A 22,546-nucleotide genomic window follows, 5' to 3' on the forward strand; every position below is an offset into this window, starting at 1 on the left:
TCACTTATACCTCTTAATGAGGCTTAAATATTTCTCAGTTAATTTCTGCACACATGTGCATGTTAGAGGGAGAAAGGTTTGTTTTCTACAGGCTGGAGAATAGGTACTGTCTTTTGTATTTTTCTTTCTTTCTATCTTGTAAGGTTGTCACATAGTTTCTCAGTAAATACTAGTGAATGAAAACCAGACCCCTTTTTTCCTTTCAGCCTCATGTTCAGGGATCAGTGATGAGCTTTCATTTAGTCTGCTACCACAGTACTGTGCTCAAGAGATTGTAGTGAAGGGTGGAATACCCCAGTAATCATTAAATCAGGATTTACCTGGACAGGTGAAGAAACTGCAGTCTATCCTAAAACCAATGATGCTTCGGCGGCTGAAAGATGATGTGGAAAAGAACCTTGCTCCCAAACAAGAGACGATCATTGAAGTAGAGCTGACCAATATCCAGAAAAAGTACTACCGGGCCATCCTAGAAAAGAACTTTTCCTTCCTGACCAAAGGGGCAAATCAGCACAACATGCCCAACCTCATCAACACCATGATGGAGCTGAGAAAGTGCTGCAACCATCCCTACCTGATCAACGGTGAGTGGGCGATGCAGGGGGATACTCAGGCCTGTTGTGGGTCTCTGCCACAGGCTCATGATAACCAACGATCCTAGGTATTGAGTTCCCATTAGATGCTAGGATGTATGTATGCTCACCTTTTTACAGAGTATTAAACTGAGGTTCAAAGAGGTTGATAAATCTGCCTCAGCAGTTTAATGAGTACAAAGAGCCACATGTTGAAACTGTCTATCTGAAGATGGGGCTGTTACTCATCAGTCTGTTGTCCATTATGTGCTTGTGGTTTAGTCCACACTTTTCACGTTGGGACAGAACATGTGTTACTTCGTTGGGTAAATGGTCATGATGCAATGAGATGAAAACTCTGTAGATAAATGAAGTTGCCTATACAATAAGAGTATATATTGGAGCCTTTTTTTTTTTTTGCAATAAAACTTTTTGATATACTTTTAAATCAATATCTGGCTTGGATTTGCTTATAGTTAAATTTTTATGACATTTAAAGATATGTCTTTTTGTCAACTTTCTGTGAAGGTTTCTTTAACTGCATAAGTCATCTTGGTATCTCAAATTCTTTCTTTACCTGGTGAGACTTCCCAGGAGAGCACAGCACCTGAGTTCTCTGTACCTGCTGCCACTGCAGAGCCCTCTGCTGGGGCACAGACTAGGCATGCACATACGGCATTACCTCACTAGTCTTGGTCCTGGACCCAAGAATTCACTTAATTTCTCCTAGGATCTGTAAAGCAGAGAGCAGCTTTTACCCTTAATGTTTTTTCAAGGAATATTTTGTTTTGTTTTGTTTTGTTTTCAGGGGCAGAGGAGAAAATTCTGGAAGATTTCCGGAAAACCCACAGCTCTGATGCCCCTGACTTTCAGCTGCAGGCCATGATTCAGGCGGCAGGGAAGCTGGTGCTGATTGATAAACTACTCCCTAAGCTGATTGCAGGTGGCCACAAAGTACTTATCTTCTCCCAGATGGTGCGCTGTCTCGATATCCTGGAAGATTATCTCATCCAGAGAAGGTGAGACTGATGTCAAAGCTGTGTGTCAGATGCTGCAGGCACTGCCTTCTTCTTGATACCTTTTGATTAATTCGAAAATTGTGCTTCAACAACAACAAAGCATTCAAAAAGGAAGGAAAGGAATCTCTTCTTAAAGATTCACTAAAACACAGAGTTAAATCTTATGACCAATATATCCAAGTTTAACTCTCTAGAGTGAATTTCATAGCCTATATTGTAGAGCCCTGGCCTTGCTTAAAAATGATATCCTACATGTTTGTTTATATTCTTTATAGTTGGATGAAACAATTTAATCAACATTAGAAAAGGTTAAAAAAATGTGTTTACTTTTGTTGTTGTTTTTTGTTGCTTAATGATGATGAGAGAAATACATCCTAGAAAGCATCACTATGTGTCCGGTTACTAAAAGAGCATGATCTGACAACTCACAGGAAAATAATGTGGGGATATTTCATGTCCTTTTTCAGCAAACTCTCTAAAGTTTTATGATACACTAGCTATGGCATCCCATTTTATTTTCTTGTTCACACTCCTATAATTTCTTGATCCTAGGTCCATTACTCATGAAGGTGGAAAGTCAATGGTGTTATTTGGATTCTGTGTGGGTACTGCATTTGTTACGTTGGGATACATCAATGATCTGAAGATGATAAATGGATTTTTAACAACTCTTAATGATAAAGGATTTTTCAAGATCATAGAAACTATTAGTCTAGGCCAGGGGTGGGCAAACTTTTTGACTCGAGGGCCACAATGGGTTCTTAAACTGGACCGGAGGGCCGGAACAAAAGCATGGATGGAGTGTTTGTGTGAACTAATATAAATTCAAAGTAAACATCATTACATAAAAGGGTACGGTCTTTTTTTTTTTTTTTTTTTTTTTTTTTTAGTTTTATTCATTTTAAACGGGCCGGATCCGGCCCGCGGGCAGTAGTTTGCCCACAGCTGGTCTAGGCATTGCTAAGTTTATAGGAAATTCTTGTTTTCTTAAAGTAAAATCATGGCAAATCTCAGTTGTCTTAAATATTCTTGTCCTGGAAGATTCTGTTTGGTCTTCTAACAAGTAATTTCTAGAAGAGTATTAAATGCCAAATTTAGGTATGGGTTATGCTGACATTTAATAGTTATATAAATAATTCCTTGAAATCGGAACTCACTTTAGATTAGGAACCCATTGCCAGAACACTTGCTTTTCATAAATATATTATCTTACTCTTCAAAATATATACAAAACAACTCGTAGTTTTCAGTTTTTTTAAAGAACCCCCCAAAATGAGTAACAGTATAACACACTTTTTTTATTTATATTTTTTATTATTATTTTTTAAATTTTGTTTTATTGCTTAAAGTATTACAGAGAGTATTACATATGCCTCCTCCCTCCCCTAATTTACACACTTTTATTAAGTAGCATATCTTTATTTAGCTCCCTTTATGCTATTTTTATCATTTATTGCTTATTTTGTTTTCAAATTACTTAAGTAACACAGTGTCTTTTGATAATATGGGCACATATAACACCAACGCCTGCCCAAAGCCCCCATTCAGACTTAGGTGTTTATCTTCTTAGTCGTTTTTCTTTGTTCATACATATATTTAGCTTTGTTGTTTACTTGTTTAAATATTCTACATTCTACTTTGTAACTCGCATTTTTATTTAATATATTATGAAATTTTTTTTCTTTTAATTATTTTCCTACGACACAATTTTGGTGATCTGTCTGATATTCTTATTCTGTCTTATGGGTTGTTTTCAAATTTTCAGTACTTTAAGAAACTCTGAATATCCCTTTACATTAATTGTAAATGTTGCCAGTTATTTCCTTAGGACCAATTCTGATGTACATTTTTAAAAGCATTTAATACACATTTTCAAAACCCCTGTAGATATTTAAATTATGATTTAGTTTGTATTTCTGATTATTAATGAGTGAATTTTTTTCATATATCTTTATTTATTTTGCTTTTTTATGAATTGTTCATGTTCTTTCTCCATTTGCTGTTGCTCTTTGTCTTTGTTTATTAATTTATAAGAATTGTTTGTTTACTTAAGAATATGGTGCATGTATTTCCCCACTATTGTTTTTGACTTTTTACTTACGGATGTGGGCTTTTGTATGTTTACTTTATTCCCAGAAGCTTTAAATTTTATAATAGTTAAATCTCTCCATCTTAAAACAGCTTTAAATAAATTTAAATGATTAAATTAATATGCTTAAATAGCCTTCATTCACTGTTAACCATTACATCATATGAATATTCTGAGGTGTTTCTTTTATAGTTTCTTCATCCTGATAGCACCTAACAGAGTTCTTCTGGGTTTAATATCATCATTACTCTTCTCTTTTTAATTCAATTTTTTTAATGTTTTTATTAATTTTAGAGAGAGAGAAAAACATCAATCGGCTGCCTCCTGCAAGACCCCTACTGGGGATTGAGCCCACAACCCGGGCATGTGCCCTGACTGGGAATTGAATCAGCAACCTCTTTGTACATGGGACAACTCTCAACCAACTGAGCCACACTGGCCAGGGCTAATTCAGTTTTTATTTTCATTAAAGTTATGCATTCAACATAACTTAAAGAGACAAATTATTCTATTAGACTTATGAAAAATTGCATTTCCTAATTTACTCCCTGCTGGCCCCTGAGTTTTTCCACCCTCAGAAACAATTAATTACTTTAAACTCTTTATGCTATTTCTTTTGGTATTTATAGCTATATCTAAAAAATGTTAATGATTATAATTTTTTTTCAGTTTTAGATATTATCTGTTCTCACTATGTAAATGCCACATGTGCAACTTCCTGTCCTCCCATCTTCCCAAAATGCCACATATTACTTCAGATTAATGTTCAGTGTTTATTAGGATTTATGTAAATGCTAAATTACAGCTTACTCATGTAGTACCCTTTAGTGCATAATTTTTTCCCCCTGAAGCTAAAAATTAGCTTTTTATTTCATTGCTTATTTTTCTGTGTAGTTATTATAATTCAGCTCCAAAGTTTACCTTGGTTGCCTAAATCTCCTCTTGTGGCGGTCAAGCACATCAGTTTCATCTTCTCAGGGCCATCTCTCCTGGGACCTTCTAACATGCTCCTCTCTGTTCAGGGCTCTTCTCACCTAGTACACAGTTGTCATCTGTTATCTCCCTTCCCTCATCATGCTGACAAGTTTCTTTCCTTCCCACTTGAATCAGATTTCCTTATTGGTGGATCCCATGTACCTCTTCTGGCAGCTTCCGAGAAAGGGTGAATGATAAGTGAGTTTTGAAACTTTGAAATGTTTGTCATCCACTCTCATTCTTGAGTAATAGTTTGGCTGGGTTTGAGATTCTAAATTAGAAATAATTTTCCCACAGAATTTTGAAGGGTTATTAGTTCATTGTCTTCTCGCATCCAGGGTTGTGGTTTAGAAGTTCAAAGCCCTGCCCTTCTGATTCTCAATCTGCGTATGTGACTTTTTTTTTCTTTTTCTGTTTAGAAGCTTTGATATATCCTCTTTGTCCCAGTGCTGAGAAGGTTTACAATGAACTGTTGTTTTTTTTGTATGGGATGCATTGAATTAGATACTAAATAGTTTTTCCTATCTGAAATCTAAGTTCATCAGCTCTGGAGAATTTTCTTGGATTTTATCTTTCATTATTTTTTTATGCTTTGTTTTATCTTTGTGGAACTCCTGTTATTTTAATGTCAGATCTTCTGGATTGATCACCCGATTTTCTCTTTTTTCTCCATCTTATTATATTTTGCTATATTTTCTGATAGAATTCCTTTACTCTTTCTTCCAACTTTAACCCTAGGTTTTCTTTGTATAATTATATTTTTAATTTCCTAGAGCATTTTTTCTCTAAATTTTCAATTCTTATAACATTCTACTGGTTATTTCATAGGTGCAGTGACTTCTTTCGTCTTTCTGAAATTTATCATGATAGATTTGCTTTTTCGTCCTACAGTTTTCTCCAAGTCAATTCTTTGTTGTTGTTGTTGTTGTTTTATATCTCTTCCTTTTACATTAAAATTCTGGGTTTGTTTGTTTTTCTTTCTTTCAACACTTTTAAGTATTATTCCACTGTGTTCTGGCCCCCATAGTTTCTGATGAGAAGTTTTGCAGTCATTTAACTCACTGTTCTCTTGTATGTAATGTGTTATTTTATTCAGTCTAGTGAGATTTTCTTTTGATTTTTGATTCGCAGTTTGACTGTGATGAGTGAAATTCATCCTGTACAGTTCACGGAGCCTCTTGAATGAATGTATAAACGTATATCATCAAATTTGGGGGGATTTGAGTCTCTATTTCTTCTATTTTGTTGTTCCTTTTGCCCCCACCTCTGGTTTCTTTGTAAGACTTCAATTACCTGAATGTTTGACCTTTTGATATTGTCCCACAGGTCCTTGTTCTGCTCCGCCCCCCCAACTCCCCCAGTCCTTTTTCTCTCTGTTTTGATTTATCTGTCTTCAGGTTCTGCTTCTTTGTTATTTCTTTCATGCTTATTAAGCCCATCCAATGCTTTCTTTATTATACAAATTATATTTTAGTTCTAAGAGTTTAATTTGTTTCTTAGTTTGATGTTTCTCTGCTGTGATCTATCTTTTTGTTTATTGCATATATTCCTTCACTTTATTAAGCATAATTATAACAGCTGTTATGAAGTTCTTATCTGATAATTGTAACTTTTTGATTTGACACCTGTTGGTTGGATTTTTTGCTCTTGAGAATGGGTCACATTTTTCCTGTTTCTTCATATGCTACATAATTTTGGGTTTTTCCATGGACATTGTGAATATTTTGTTGTGGAGATTCAGGATTCTGTTATTTGCCGTGAAGGTGATGGTTTTTATTTGGAGGTATTATATGAGATGTGACTCAAAATGCAAATTCTGTCCGTGTCTCTAGTAGATAACAGCTCCAGTCTCAGCTCAGACTACTCTCAGTCTGCCCCAAGCATGTGTGAGTCAGAGGCCAGCCAGAGACTTGAGTAGAGTTTATAGCCAGAGTTTGGGGTACACCCTCTCTGTTCTTTCTACATTCTAGAGTTGTCTTCTCACCCTCTGGCAGTCCTGATTGCCCGATTCTCTTTCCCCTCATGCCTCTGGTTAGAAACACGGTGACTTTTTATCAGATTTGTAGTTGCCCTGCATCTTTGCCACCATAACTGTGTGGCTTTTCCTCTGCTCAAAACCACAAGTTTCTGTTGCTCTCCAAAATCTGCCTGCTTTCCTTTAACTCTCCAGGGCCCTCAGAGAAATTTCTCTGTTCATTTGTTTTGTTTTCTGTATTTCATCTGGACCTTGTGGTTGTTATTTGCTGAGAATTGGTGTGTTAGGACCTGGCCCCTCCATACCAGAAGCAGAGCCTCTGTGTTTCAGATCTTAGCCATCAGTTGATGCGCACTGTCGAGCTGCTTGGAAGCTCTGGGTATGTGGGCTAGGACTGCTGGTTCTGGGTCACACCCTGCATCTGTAAACACTAGTCGTCTAGATGGACTATTTCATTGGGGAATCTCCAGTGTCAGTATTTTTGGATGTTTCCTTCCTTTCCCTAGCCTAAAGGCTGGGAACTTGATTGTACTTGGAGCTGACTGTAGGGAAGCAGGGTGGAGAGAGGTAGGCACTCTCTCTTTCCTTTTTTCAGTCTAATACTTCTACCTTTAACTGTGATTGGTACCCCTTAGGGTAGAGAAGGGTATGGTTCTTCTGTTTTACCCTCTCAGGGCAGGGATGTGTGATCTGTAGGGCTGATACTCAACCATTTCCCCTGGTTTTTAGACGCTTTGCATCCCCATTTTTAGGAGTATCTGATGCCATCAATGCCCTATCCCTTTGGGTATTCTGCAGTATTAAATCAGGTTATTTCTCACCTGGCATTCTGCTTTCTTTAAATTAAATACCATTTAGCTGACTTTCCATCTTCTAGAATTTAGTTATAATTTCTCCTGTTCTGTTTGGGGTTTATTTGGGGGAATGTATTATGCATTTTAAAATAAACAACCTTTAGCTATCATTTTACTAGAAGTTTGGGAAGATAAACGGATAAAATATGCATGTTAATTCATAATCTTTAACTGGATTTCTTTTTTTTTTTGATATGTCAGTCTGCAATCCTTCTGTAATTTTGATAAGTGGTATATAATGAGCATCTAACCTAGTTTATTTCTAAATATGTCTAATTTTCTATTTATTAAATAGTCCATGTTTCCCCCCTATTCATCTAAAACACTATCCATAAAATATACTGAGCTATTATATATGCTGGGTATATCCCTAACCTTTCTGTTCTTTTGATCAATAGTTTTAGTCCTTTCTCATATATTGTTGCAGATGAACTTCAGAATTATTCTTTTTTAGTCTACCCTTGACTACTTCAGTCTCCCACTATTAAAAAATTGTGTGTGTGTGTGTTGTGTGTGTGTGTGTGTGTACACACATTTACACATCTGTGTTTATCTCTATATACATATATCCATGTATTGGGATTTTGATTGGCTTTTACACATTTAGTAGAGTAGGATTGACATCTTTACAGAATTGAAGAACATAATATTCACTACACTTATTCAGGTCTTTTATATACACTGTTGATTTAATAAATATTTATGAAGTGCCTACCTTGTGCTCGAACCTCTGTAGGTGTTAGGGACATGGTGAACAAACCAACATAGCTCCTAGTGTCATATTGCCAAATCCTTCATATTTCTTACTAATTTTCATGCTAAGTGTTTTATATGTTTATGGCTATTGTGAATGGGTGATTTTTCACTCTTTATGTTTTCCAGCTGTTTATTGCTGGGAGACAAGAAAGTCATTCATTTTCCTTTAGGCCTTGTGAGAACATTTTTCTGTTATGCCAAAATGTGTCCTTCCACCCCCTCCTCCTCCCCAAACAAAGTGCACAGAGGTTTCCCAGAGTGCCACCTGCTTCTCATTGATATTTGACAATGACTCAGAATTACAGTTTCATGAACCACATCAACTCCTAGGGATTTTGTTCACAATACAGTTGATGCAGAGGGTTAATTGCTGCACTGATGTTTGGTGTGGGGAATTTTATGATGTCTGATTTCTTCATTCAGACTTACTCGCCCTCAGATTTTCTTTGTTTTTGAGCCTCATTGCTTCTCCAGCTGTCAGTTTGATTTTGTTCCCATTTAATTTCATGCCATACTCTCATCCAGGGTGAGGGCATAGCCAAAGGATTTGGCTCAGAAGTGAGGGGATGAGGAACAATTGGGAAAAACTCTAATAATTGAATTTTTATTTTATTTTAGTTTTGTGTTCTTCGAGAGCACTCCCTCAAAACTGAACAAGTGATGCAAATGAGAATTAATGTTCCAATCATCCTGCACAATTTCTAAAACCATTGTTAAGTCATAGCTGGCAGAACGGTATCTAATTTTATGGAAATAACTTTCCCTGGGTGATGGCCAAGCTATGTCATCATATTCATTGACTTCTCCCAAGGCTATGCTAACTCCCTGCCTCACTCAGATCCGTGGGCATCTCGCTCCTCTCTGATGGCTGCGGTGTTTTGTCAAAGAACATTGAGTCCTCTGTGCCTGTGGTGTTAATCGTTGGCATGTGTGATGGTGGGGGTGGTAGCTGCTATTGTTTCATTGTGTCGGCCCTGTCTCCTGCCTCCAAATCCTGTGCTTCTTCCACACATCACATACATGGCCCAACGGCTGTGAGAACCCACCCAGGCCAGATCCTTGCTGCATTGATTTATCAAAATCATTTTGATACCTGTAGTTTCTTTTTTCATTTTATACCAGAACTACAAGTTTCCTAAGTTTACTGGTGTCTCTTATTTAACTTTCTCTTCTAAGTTTTTAGGAAAATCTTTCTGTTCTGCTGCATTGAAATGTAGGGCACAATATGAAGGCCACACAGCAAACTGGTTAAGAGTATGGACTTTGATTGAATCAAATAGATCTGAGTTAGCTCACTTACCAGCTAGGTAATAGCAAGTTATTTGACTGTCTGGGTTTTTGTTATTTTTGAAATTTCCTCAAGTGTAAAATGGGGATGGTAACAGTAAAACTACCTCATAGGATTATTGTGAGAGTTAAATGTGATGGTGCATGTAAAGCATGTATCACAGTGCCTGGCACTGTGCAGAAATTGTGCAGGATGAGCTTGACACTTTGGTTGCTGCTAATATTGTTGCTGTGGCTGTTATAATAAGAACTAGAGGCCCGGTGCATGAAATTCGTGCACAGGCCGGGAGGAGGGTCCCCCTCAGCCCAGCCTGCACCCTCTCCAATCCAGGACACCTTGGAAGATGTCCGACTGCAGTCGGAGATCCCTCTCACAATCCAGGACTGCTGGCTCCCAACCGCTCGCCTGCCTGCCTGCCTGATTGCCCCTAACCGCTTCTGCCTGCCAGCCTGATCACCCCCTAGCCACTCCCCTGCCAGCCTGATTGACGCCTAACTGCTCCCCTGCCGGCCCAATTGCCCCTAACTGCCCTCCCCTGCCGGCCTGGTCACCCCTAACTGTCCTCTCCTGCAGGCCTTGCCCCCCCCCAACTTCCCTCCCATGCAGGCCTGGTTCCCACCAACTGCCCTCCCCTGCAGGTCTGATCGCCCCTAACTGCCCTCCCCGGCAGGCCTGATTGCCCCTAACTGCCCTCCCTTGTAGGCCTGGTTCCCTCCAGCTGTCCTCTTCTGCCAGCCTGGCCACCCCCAATTGCCCTCCCTTTCAGGCCTGGTCCCTCCCCTGCTGGCCTGATCGCCCACAACTGTCCTCCCCTGCCGGCCATCTTTGACCACATGGGGCGGCCATCTTGTGTGTTGGAGTGATGGTCAATTTGGATATTACCTCTTTATTATATAGAATGATAATTTTATTTAATTGCTTCATCGTTTTATAGAATTTAGAATGTAACTCTTATCTTTTATCTTATAAGATCGTCATGACAATCCTGTCATCACCACTCATTTTATTTGCTACTATAGTTTCAAATATTATTCCTAAGTTTGTTACATTAAAAAAAGAAAAAAGAAAGTCTACGCCTGTAATTCCAGGTATGGGTGCACTGCAGCTTTGTAAAAGGAAGACATATGTTCGGACTTGGTTCTTTGCTGTGCTACATGTCCCTTAGAGTCTGAGTTGGTTTGGTTTCTTTACATGGATTTCCTTGGGTGATTTCTTTACATGGAGTTTCCTTTTCCTCAAGGAAGTCAGGATTGTGTTGCCACATTTAGTTGTCTAGAGTCATCCCCACACAGACTTATCTGCCCCTAGACTGTCTATTCTTATTCTCTTGCCAATTATTTATCTGAATTTTTAGAGGCCAGATTTCCCAAATTCTGGCTACTGATAAGATTTTCATCAGGATTCATGTTCTTGACTGTTGTTGGGTCTAGGATGACTTGGTCCTCTTCTCACAAGGTTCTGTTACTTCTACTTTACTAACCAATTCATGCTTGGAGGTCAAATTGGGTCCAGGGCAACATTCCCTTGTTAATTCATGTGTTGGCAGGGGTAAGTAAGAAAAGAATAAGACTCTAAGCAGCTGTCCAGGTTGCTACAATATTTTAATGCTCTATTAATTACATTATTTCATCAGAAAGGTGCCGTCTGTGTTTTCTAATTGGGTAGACAGATAGTAATATGACCCCATAGTGTTTCATTCTTATTCTCTTTCCTCTTCCCCTCTCCTCCACCATGCTTTCCACCTTTATTTCTTAACTTCCACACAGGTATATGCCTTCTTAAGGATATTCAGCTTTACTTCCTCACTTTATTTTGCTTTAAAAATTCTTTAGTTCTCCCCACCCCTGACATAGTACAAAACATTTTCTGTGAGTTCTCCCTACTTGCTTGGCAATATACTGCCCAGAAGACCTTGGTTTCCGCTGTAAGCCTGGAGGGTTTGCTGTGCACCTCTAAAGCGCTGAGTTGCCCTAACTGATTTGGCTCAGTGGATAGAGCGTCGGCCTGCGGATGCAAGGGTCCCAGGTTCTATTCAAGTGAAGGGCATGTACCTTGGTTGCAGGCACATCCCCAGTAGGAGGTGTGCAGGAGGCAGCTGATCGATGTTTCCCTCTCATTGATGTTTCTAACTCTCTATCCCTGTCCCTTCCCCTCTGTAAAAAATCAATAAAATATATTTAAAGCGCGGAGTAACTGTTAGGTTAGAGACGACCAGCCCAGACATCAAGGGACTGCCTGTCATTATAGTCTTCTTCCCATTTTCAGTTTCCCAGAAAGCAGCGAGGGGCTGATTTGAACTCTGATTCCTTTTATGAGCACAACTGAAAGCAGGTGGTTGAGGCTTTTATTTGCTTTTCTGGGTCTTAGGATCACATTCAGTGCAAGTTAAAACTGGGAATAAGTTATTTGGGCAGTGGGAATTGATATTTTTTTATGTTTACAATTCTCCTAGTCCTCCTTAGTTTGTGGCTGGTTTTTTGTTTTGGTCTGGGTTTTGAGGGGCAACACTTTGCAATGCAGGTTTAGATGTCTGCCCTGCTGCATATGTAGAGGGTGGGGATTCTTACTGTGGACATTTGGTCCATATTTAGAAGTGAGGGATTTAAGGCCATCGGTCAACAGCTTCTTGCATTGTTTGCTGTTCTCCATTGAAGTCATGATTAACACCTGGGCTTTCGTTCGTTTGGGTCCCCTCAGATACACCTATGAGCGAATTGATGGGCGAGTACGGGGAAACCTGCGCCAGGCAGCCATCGACCGGTTCTGTAAGCCAGACTCAGACCGCTTTGTCTTTCTTCTGTGCACCAGAGCGGGAGGCCTGGGGATCAATCTCACAGCCGCTGATACCTGCATCATATTTGATTCAGACTGGAACCCTCAAAATGACTTGCAGGTAACCATTAGGATGATTGCTGTTTGCCTGAGCCACCCCGAACCCAAGAACATTATGGCAGGGCCTGGCTTGGCTATAGAGTGTCTGCCATGTTCCATGCTATGGTGTCAGCCAGAGGGCAGGCTTAAGGCCTCGACCTGGGGGAACTGAATGAAAAGTAAATGCTGGCCCTTCCTACTAATCAGAGAATTGTTTTTTCCTTTTACTTTAAATTAAATGATATTTCATAGCATGTAGCCTCCAAGTATAGAATTGAACTACTTTATTCTTATCATCATCAGACATAAAGAAAATTATTAAGCTTGACTAATCCTCAGTTCTGGCATTTTCACTCGGCTTGTTTGTTAGATGGCCATATGTCGTATTCCGCTAGAGAAATAACACAGGGGTGGGAAAGCTCCACGGTGTGTCAGGGCTGACAGGCATCCTCACTAGCTCATTTGTTCTGCACTTAATGCAGAGTTTATATATGCCCTTTTAAGTGGATTTACAGGGTGTAATTTCTAGTGTTACCCAAGTTAAGTAATGGTGACTTTAAAGGATGATTTACAAAGATTGAAGTTATTCAAAGATTGAAGTTCATACATTTAAAAAGTAAGCAGAGACAAACAAGAAAATGACAGAGCTAACACTTCCAGTTTAGAGTTCTTCATCAACCCTGTTTGAAACAGTGACCAGACTAGACAGTAAATTAGCCAAAGAGATTCTAACTTTTCAAGAAGATCATTTAGAATATGGATTTACATTATTATTAACGATAAATTTATCCTAAGTGTATCTTCTAATACTCGGAGTGTGAGTGTAGGGTAGGGAGAGTAGTGGGTGCCTCGCAACCTTTTCATGGCACAGTGATTGATAAGAGAAGTTTGGAGGCTGCTTCTTCACAAAACTGAAGAGGCATCCCAGGGGATTCCACAAGGGAAGGGAGGCCAGGAGGGAGAGCCAAGCTGATGCCTGTTGAGCCTTCTTCCATGGCCACCACTTCACACAGAGCATTCTGCTTTGTCCTTTTCATTTAATGAGTTTCCAGGCAACATTTTATTTGAAGAAAGCAGTCTACTAGTTAAACAACCAGTCCTTTAAATTATTAAATTGATGACAATTGGCTAAAACTCAGAGGGAAAAGTCATTATAAAACAAATTGTGTGGCACTGTTTTCAGTAAACAAGGAAAAATATATGAGTTGCAAAGAGCAATACTTATTACAAACAAATAAAACAGGATAAGGGGATAAGAATGATGAGGGTTGGATGCCCTGGTTTAGAAAGTGGTCTAGGAAGGTTCCTTTAAGAAGGTGATCTGAGCAGAGACCTCAATGATGAGGAAGGATCTTAAATTACAAGGTCAGAAGGAAGAATGTTCCAGACATAGGAATAAAATGTATACCCACTTAGGGTGGGAGTGAACATAGGTGGCACCCCTGAAGCAGGTGGGCCAGGCCCTTACTGTACAGTCTCAATCCCAAATAAAGTGAGTCAGGTTTCTTTGAGTTCTCTCCTGCCTCTCTTGTCAGTGTCTCTTTTTCACTCCCTGTTCCTTTTTTCCTGCTGCCCTAAAGTATCCTTTTCCATTTCCCATGCTGTCAACTCCTCTCCTTCCTATTCTCAGCCAGCTCTTGACTGACTTATTGACACATTTATTGAGCCCAAATGTAGGCCTGCAAAAGGAAGGGCCTCTTCCCAGTACTCCCTGACTCATGCTGCCAAGAGTCTAATTCCTCTTTTGCATGAGTAGGTGACCTGTGGAGGCAGACTTTTAGATTGGCAGGAGCAATGTAAAATTGCTAGGCTTGAAATAAAATACTTGTGTGCAGAAACAGGGCTGCAGTATTATACCAGCATGCTAAAAGTGGTTGGGTTCCAATAGCACTGTAGTAATTTCTTTAACCTCTCTGATTATGCAGTTTTTACATCAAGTAATAAGTAGTATTTTTAAGTATTAAAGAAAATCTGCTTTTTAAATGTAATAGAGCTAATGACTTGAAATAGTAGTATAAAGGTCAAGAAAGGATATAGCACTATGCTTGGTTCTTTGTACCAACTATTTTATTTTCACATGATTGTAAAGGCATGGTGAGAGGTTTTGCCAAGTTCTGGACTTGAAAGTGACAATAGTCAATTAAAGGCCTGAATCAATTTAAAATCTCACTGCTTGGGCAACTAAGCCACTCCCCCTTTCTTCCCTTTGCAGTCACTGGGATCTGAACGTCACTACTTTTTTTGTAGGCCTTTGTTCACCTCAAATATATTAAAAACTAAAGAACTAACGGTGGGCCTGCAAATTGTGCAGGAGCACATCAGAGCTCTATAATTTTTCCTGTGTGGGGGTGGCACCACTGCTCCCACTTGCCTAACTACTCCAGGGTTCTGTATATATATCTTTGCTGATGGATCTTATTTGGACTTCATCTCGGTTGCTGCCCTAGTTCTCTCTCTACCACATGTTTTTGTATGTGAGTTTGAAAAATTAGGAATACCTGATTAACTGTTGGATTTTTTACTGTAAAATGACGAGTCTCTAAATGTGACAGGATTCATCTTGTTATCTTTCAGGTAAGTCATCTTGGTAGAGCATATGTTTACCTCCTGGTATCATTTAGCTGCCTGTGGCAGTGGTCCCCCAAACAGGTTTGCTTTTCTCAGTTAATGAGAAGTCCAGAGATGTGTAGTCAGGACTAGTGGGCTGGCTTCATAGTGTCATCAGAGTCCCAGGTTCCTTCTGTCTTTCTGCTCCTCCATCCTCAGTGAATGTGGTTTACATCCTCTTGATTCCCAGATGGATACTTCATGTCCCAGTCAGGAAGGTGTGGTGCTTTTTTCAGGAAGCAGAACCTTCCCAGATATCTCCAGTACACTTCTGCTACATCTCACTGTCTAGACCTGTGTTACCTTGCCATCCCCAGGAGGCTGGAAGTGGTTTCATGTGGACATGTTGCTGCCCTTTGCAAGAATCAGGGTTCGGGTAATGAGGAAGAAAGGAAATGTGGATACCACAGAGGTAACTAACAGTGTCTGCAGTGCTCCTCTTATTAGACCTTTGCTCAGAACCTTTCTTAAACTTCCTCCTGTAATTTACTCTCAACACTAGATGAGCCAGAAAAAGAAAAATCAGTGTAAATTCTATGGCCACATATTGTTGCTGCTTTATAGATTCCATAAACTGTATTACTTATCTTGATTCCTTTCTTTACCAGAGTTATCCATCAAACCTTCCCCTGATACTAAAGATTTAACTACCACTAAAGATACAGAAAGAAGTTGTGGCAACTAATTGTAATAGTCAAAGACTAAACGGCTTAGTTGTCCAGTAACAGAAGACTGATTGACTAAGCCATATATAAAAGAATGAGGACTATGTTTGCAGACACCTAAATATAGTGTTGGGTGAAAAAAATAAGGTGGAAAAGTATGCAAGCATTTATCTAAAAAGGCTGTCTCTTCCTTCCCCTGCCCCATGGAAAGATAAAACAAAAGCTTTTTTATTTTTAAATATTTCTATTGATTTCAGAGAGGAAGGGAGAGGGAGAGAGAGAGAGAAACATCAATGATGATAGAGAATCATTGATCAGCTGCCTCCTGCACACCCCTACTGGGGATTGAGCCCGTAACCCGCACATGTGCCCTTGACCGGAATCAAACCCAGGACACTTCAGTCCACAGGCTGACGCTCTATCCATTGAGCCAAACCGGTTAGGGCAAAAAACTTTTTTAAATGATTACCTATGGGGGGAGTGAGGAAATACGATGGAAGTGACAGGGATAGAAGCTAGTTTTTCCAAATACGCCATTTTGCATTTAAAAAATATTTTTATTGATTTCAGAGAGAGGAAGGGAGAAGGAGAGAGAAGTAGAAACATTAGTCGGCTGCCTCCTGCATGCCCCCCAGCAAGGATTGAGCTCATATGCCCTGACTGGGAATCGAACTTTGACTTCCTGGTTCATGGGTTGATGCTCAACCACTGAGCCACACCAGCCGGGCACCCTATTGCATTTTTGACTTTGAAACCATCCTAAGTATTTTATAGCATTATAAAACAAAATTAATTTTCTAAATGTATCTTTTTTGTTAAAAGTATTACAGATGTCTCCTTTTTTCCCCCTTTGACACCCTCTACCCCATGGCTGCCCCCTACCCAGGCCTTCACTGCACTATTATCTGTGTCCGTGAGTTATGCATATATGCATATAAGTTCTTTGGTTTATCACTTCCTGCCCCCACTCCCTCTGAGATTCATCAGTCTGTTAAAAAAAAAAAAACTTTACTTTGAGATCATTTTAAACTTTAAAAATGTTGCAAAATAAGTGCAGAGTTCTAGGACCCTTCACCCAGCTTCCCTTAATGTTAATATTTTATACTAGAGGCCCGATGTATGAAAATTCGTGCAAGAGTAGGCCTTCCTTCCCCTGGCTGCCAGCACCGGCTTCCCTCTGGCACCCAGGACCCAGCTTTCCTCTGGCCACAGGCAGGCACCCGGGACCCAGGCTTCACTCTGGCCCGGCTTTGTCCAGAAGGATGTCTGGTCTAATTAGCATATTACCCTTTCATTATTATAGATAACCATAATGCAATTATTGAAACCAGAAAATTATCATTGATGCAATACTTTATCACAGACTTTTCTTCATATTCCTTCAGTTTCCTACAAATGTTTTTCTTGTGGTCTGAGATTCAATCTAGGATCTCACATTTCCTTTAAAAGTCATGACTCTTTTGCCTGTTCCAATCTGTATTCGCTTCCGTCTTTCCTTATTTTTCATGACCTTGACACTTCTGAAGGGTACTGACCAGCTGTTTTCTAGAACTCAATTTGTGTTTGCTTGATGTTTTCTTATCAGATTTTGAAGTTATGCATTTTGGACAAGAATATCATAGAAGTGATGTTATGACCTTTTCTGTGTATCCTATCATGGGGCATATGATGTCAATACCTTACTCGTGATGTTAATCTTGATTACTTGGTTGAGTGGGATCTGCCTGGTTTCTCCACTGTAAAGTAACTCTTTTTACCTTTAAAATTAATCATTATCTTGGGAGGAGATATTCTGAGACTTTAACCTGTTTTTCATCATACTTTTGCCTATTTTAGCATTCATCAATGGTTCTTGCCTTCATTAATTATTATTATGGTGTTTGGCTAAGAGTAATTTTCTGTTTCAGTCGCTCCTTCTGCAGATATTAATTGGAATTCTACTATAAAGAACAGTTGACCTTTGCCCACCATTTATTTACTTGTCAGTATGGACTCAATAATATTTATTTTATGGGTTTTTAATTCACTAGAGGCCTAGTACACGAATTCATGCACGGGTAGGGTCCCTCTGGGTGGCCTGCAGGGATCGGGCTGAAACCCACAGTCCAACGCTGCTGGCAGCTCCCACTCATCCCAGCCCCACTGTGCCTGCCGCTGGCTTGTGCTCAATCAGTCCTGATCAGGAGAGGCTCACGGTGCCACAGCAGCACTCCCCAGCCATGAGCCCTTTCAAGGGGAGTAGCCTGCGGGATCAAGCTGAAACCAGCTCTCCGACAAGGGGTCCCAGATTGCAAGAGGGCGCAGGCCAGGCTGAGGGACCCCACTGGAGCATAATTGGGCCAGGGAGGGACCGCAGGAGGGCTCCAGGGCATGCCCAGCCTATCTCACTTAGTCCCGATTGGCCAGACCCCAGCAGCAAGCTAACCTATCAGTCAGAGCATCTGCCCCCTGGTGGTCAGTGCACATCATAGCGAGTGGTCGACCGGTCGACTGTCTGCCCCCTGGTGGTTGGTGCATGTCATAGCGAGCAGTTGAGCAGCCTTAGCATATCATTAGCATATTACAGTTTGATTGGTTATTTGGTTCTGCCGTTTGGTCTATTTGCATATTACCCTTTTATTATATAGGATTATTCTCATTAGTTAATTTGTTGTTCAGATTTGGTCATTTGTAGGTCCTTCACGTTGGCTCCTGTGTTCTGTGACAGGCTGCCATCAGTTTTTGAGCACTTTCTTCCTTTCTAGGACCATGAGGTGTTCAGGTTCATGTCCCATTTTTCTTGGTCTAGCCATGGAATCGGCCATTTCTCCATGGATCCCTCGTTCCTTTTATTTGAAGATGGCATTTAGAAACTATTTGGTACTAGGTATGCCCATTGCTACTGGAGTATTATTGCTTCTAGACTCTTTGAGCAGACAGAGCTAAGAAATGTATATATATATATATATATATACACACACACACACACAAATGCTCATACCACACATCTCTATTTATTCCATTTCTGTCCATCCATAGTGAGATTTCTGATTCCAGACAAACCCCACAGAATTCTTTCTAGCCTTTCCCACTTCCTTATTTGTAACTCCTTTCCCTGGCTGTGAGGAGCCTGGATCTTTTTTATCATAACAAAGTATATTTATTCATTTGTTCAATCCTAATATACACATAAGTATACTAATTTCAGAATTACTAACCCATATTCTGTGAAAAGTAAATTTACCAACCTGCAATATTGGACTACATAGTGGTTTTTTTGGTTATTAGTCTTACAGTATACAATCAAAATATCATTTTCCAAAGATACTGGGTCTAGTTTTTTTTATTCCCACCCTCTTCATTGTGATTAAATTAATGTAGGGAAAAATTTATTTTTAAAATTCTAAAGCAAAACAAAACAGTTGAATCTGGCTGTATATCAAGTAAACAGCATGAACTCAAGAAAGAAATTATTTCAAATGCCTATATTTAATATTTTTACATTGTCATTTTGATATGATTTCAGTTTGCGAGTCCTATATACCCTTTATCCAGATTCACCAACTGTTTACATTTGCCGCGTTGACTCTATTATTTTTGCCCTTTTTAACTCTCTCCTCTGTGTCTCTGAGTGCATTCATAGACATAATATGCGCATGCACACAGACACACACCATTTTTGTCTGAACCATTTGAGTGTAAGTTGCCCGCTAAGCACTTTAGTGCAGCAGTCGCCAACCTTTCAGACCACACGGACCGGCAGTGGTCCACAGACCACCAGTTGGTGACCGCTGCTTTAGAGTGTATTTCCTAAGTGCCAGGACATTCTCTTATATAAACACAGTTCAGTTCTCAGAATCAGGAAATGAGAATACTGTCTCCAATCCATAGTCCTTAATCAAATTCTGTCATTTCTCTCAACATTCGTTATAGCTATTATTCCCCCTAAGATCCAGTACAGGATCACCCATTACATAAAGTTCTCCTCTCTCTAGCCTCCTTTAACTTGAGTCAGTTCATCGATATTTCTTTTCCTTTTATGACTTTGATGTTTTTAAAGAGTACAGGCCAGACATTTTATAGACTGTCCCTCAGTTTCTGTTTGTGTCTCCTCAGGATTGATTCAGGTTTAGTAATACTACTACTGAAGTGATATGTCCTTGTCAACATATCATAAGAGGAACATATGATGTCTGTTTGTCTGATAACAGACTTTGGTCTCTTAGTTAAGTGGCATCTGCCAGACTTCTCTACTCTAAGTTGCTATTTTTTCCCTTTGAAATTAATAAGCAATTTTGGATAGATAGTTTGAAACAATGTAAATATCCTGTTCCTCATCAACATTTTACACATTGATTTTAGTGTCCATTGATTATTTTTGCCTGAATCAGTCATCATTGTGATGGTTGCAAGGTGGTGATTTTCTGTCACCATACATTTTGTTGGCTACTACTATAAAAAAGTTTTCCCTTTTCTCCCATTTATTTATGTCAGTATGTACTCATGAATTCTTTTTTATTCAGTGGGTTATATTCCACTGCTATCTTTATTTCTTTTGATGTTCAAATAGTCCTAGACTTAGCCAATGGCAGCCTCCTCAAGTTTCGAGTGTTATTTTAATATGTCTCCATCATTGTGTGAGTACTTCCTTGCATCCTGGCACAGTAATATGTTTTAGGCTCATCTTATACTTTGTCTGCCCCAGCCCTTCAATTGGCCATTTCTCTAACATGACTTTGTTCTGTCTTATGAACAATGGAATTTAGAAACCAAGATCAGAGAGTCAGTTGTATTCTTTGCCACTGGAATGCTATTGCTTCAAGACCCTCTCAGTGAACATAGCTGGAATACATACACACAGAGAATATAAATATGCATATATATATATATATATATATATATATATATATATATATATATATATAAAACATGCCTTCATATGTATATGTGTATATGAACAAGTGTATAAACTTAATTATGAATATCCACATCTATTACATGTGTGTATATACACATGTGCACACCTAACCATGAGTTAACACTGATAACCTCCAACCCATTCTAACACCACAGTCATTCTAGTTTTCCTCCTTTCCATATTTGTAATTTCCTTTTTCAACTCTCAGTGTATGTACTAATTTGCTCAATCCTAGATTACACAGAAAGTAGTTTCGAAACTGCTAACCCTACCACTGTGAAAAAGAAACCTACCTGCAAGTGGGTATTTAAAACACTGTGATTTAACTGTATATATGTAGTGGGATATAACCCTAAATGGGTGAAAACAAAAATCTTACATGTTTTTCAGTAATTATGTTTTGGTGAGATTATAATGGTACTGTTTTTCTGAGACTGTTTTATATATATATATATATATATATATATATATATATATATATACACACACATATATATATATAATATATAGTGGGATAAATCAAATGAGTGACGACGTTGTAGTTAACTGAGCTTTTAAACATGGTTGAAGAGATACAGATACATGGTTAATGAATGTAAAATATTGTTATGATCTCATGATGTGTTTTGTCTTGTATGTGCATTGGCTATATATACTGTACACACACACAAACACTTCCATTTTTGCCCATTTAATAGGCTAGAAACAATGACAACCAGTAGCAGTGAGCACCTCTAGAGCATCCAGGCTGTTGTCTCCAACTACCATTTCCTATCAAAGAAACTAGGACGCCTTGAAACATACAAACACAAACACAGACATACCCATATCTTTTTCTTTATCTGTATGTGTATGTATGTATGCATGCACATGTGTGCATGTGTGTGCATGCACATGTGTGCATGTGTGTGCATGCACACACACACAGAGACTTTAACCATGAGCTCATCCTGATACCTCCTACTCCATTCTAATACCAGAGTTTATTCTAGTCTCCCTCCTTTTTATATTTGACTGGATCATGTCAGAAAAACTCAGGAGCCAACTTGAAAATGTTCTCACAGGCCATTTTTGAACAGTAATAGAAATAATAACAGCAGTGCAATAAAACATAGGACATGTATTTAAATGTAACTTCATTGTGCTTCTTAAACCAAATAGTAAAAATCTTCCTTATTCACTTTTGGTGGATATTATTTTGGAAACTGATTAAATAAAGAGAAGGAATTAAACATTTAGCTTGTCTCCTATATGAACTGTATCATCAGGGTAACCAAAAATTTGATAAGGGGAATTATAATCCTAATGAAACAATTGATCTAGACAGTGATCATCAATTCAGAATAAAGACAACCAGACATCATGTGCCTCTTGATGGAAATTCAGCACTATCTATGAAATACACTTGCCAAAAATGAAATCTTTGCCTGCTTAAGTCTCAAGATATAACTTCCACTTTAGAGGAGATACAAGGAGCAGGGGCACTTATTCTCAGACACAGCCAGAATGAAGATGGCAAAATGTAGACTGTCTTAAACTATAAGACAGATATCTGGTTTCTTAAAAAAAAATAAAAAAAAATACATACGAAAAAAGAGATCAAAGGCAGGGAGTATTTATAGATTAGGAGACTTGAGACATATCAACCAGTTACAGTGTAATGTCTTTCCTTGGATCCTGATCCAAACAAGCGAGCTTTAACAAGTATGTATGAGATAAGCAGGAAAATTGGAAGAAACTGAGTATTAATTTTTTGAAGTATGGCAATGACAATATGTTTTACAAGAGTTCTTATCTTTAGAAATACATATTGAAATGTGTAAGGATGAAACAATACAGTGCCTAGGATTTGCTTCCTAATGATCTTGGCGGGTAGAGGCATAATAGATGAAACAGGATTGTCTGTACGAGGTTATTATACTTTACTTTTGTGTGTGTGGAATTTGCTGTAGTAAAATTAAAAAGTGGTGCTGCCAAC

At 38.9% G+C, this 22,546-nt stretch overlaps 1 protein-coding gene across 2 annotated transcripts in view; it reads left to right on the forward strand.

Moving 5' to 3' along the window:
• Positions 1 to 22,546, forward strand: part of CHD6 (chromodomain helicase DNA binding protein 6) — a 185,468-nt gene that overhangs the window by 100,707 nt on the left and 62,215 nt on the right. For both annotated transcript variants that reach the window (XM_059707058.1, XM_059707057.1), the window contains exons 15-17: positions 329 to 584; positions 1,381 to 1,591; positions 12,226 to 12,421. In XM_059707058.1, coding sequence (XP_059563041.1) covers positions 329 to 584; positions 1,381 to 1,591; positions 12,226 to 12,421 — 663 coding nt within the window. The remainder of the gene's footprint in view (positions 1 to 328; positions 585 to 1,380; positions 1,592 to 12,225; positions 12,422 to 22,546) is intronic.

Source organism: Myotis daubentonii, chromosome 8, assembly GCF_963259705.1.
Source record: "Myotis daubentonii chromosome 8, mMyoDau2.1, whole genome shotgun sequence".
Classification (NCBI taxonomy): Eukaryota; Metazoa; Chordata; class Mammalia; order Chiroptera; family Vespertilionidae; genus Myotis; species Myotis daubentonii.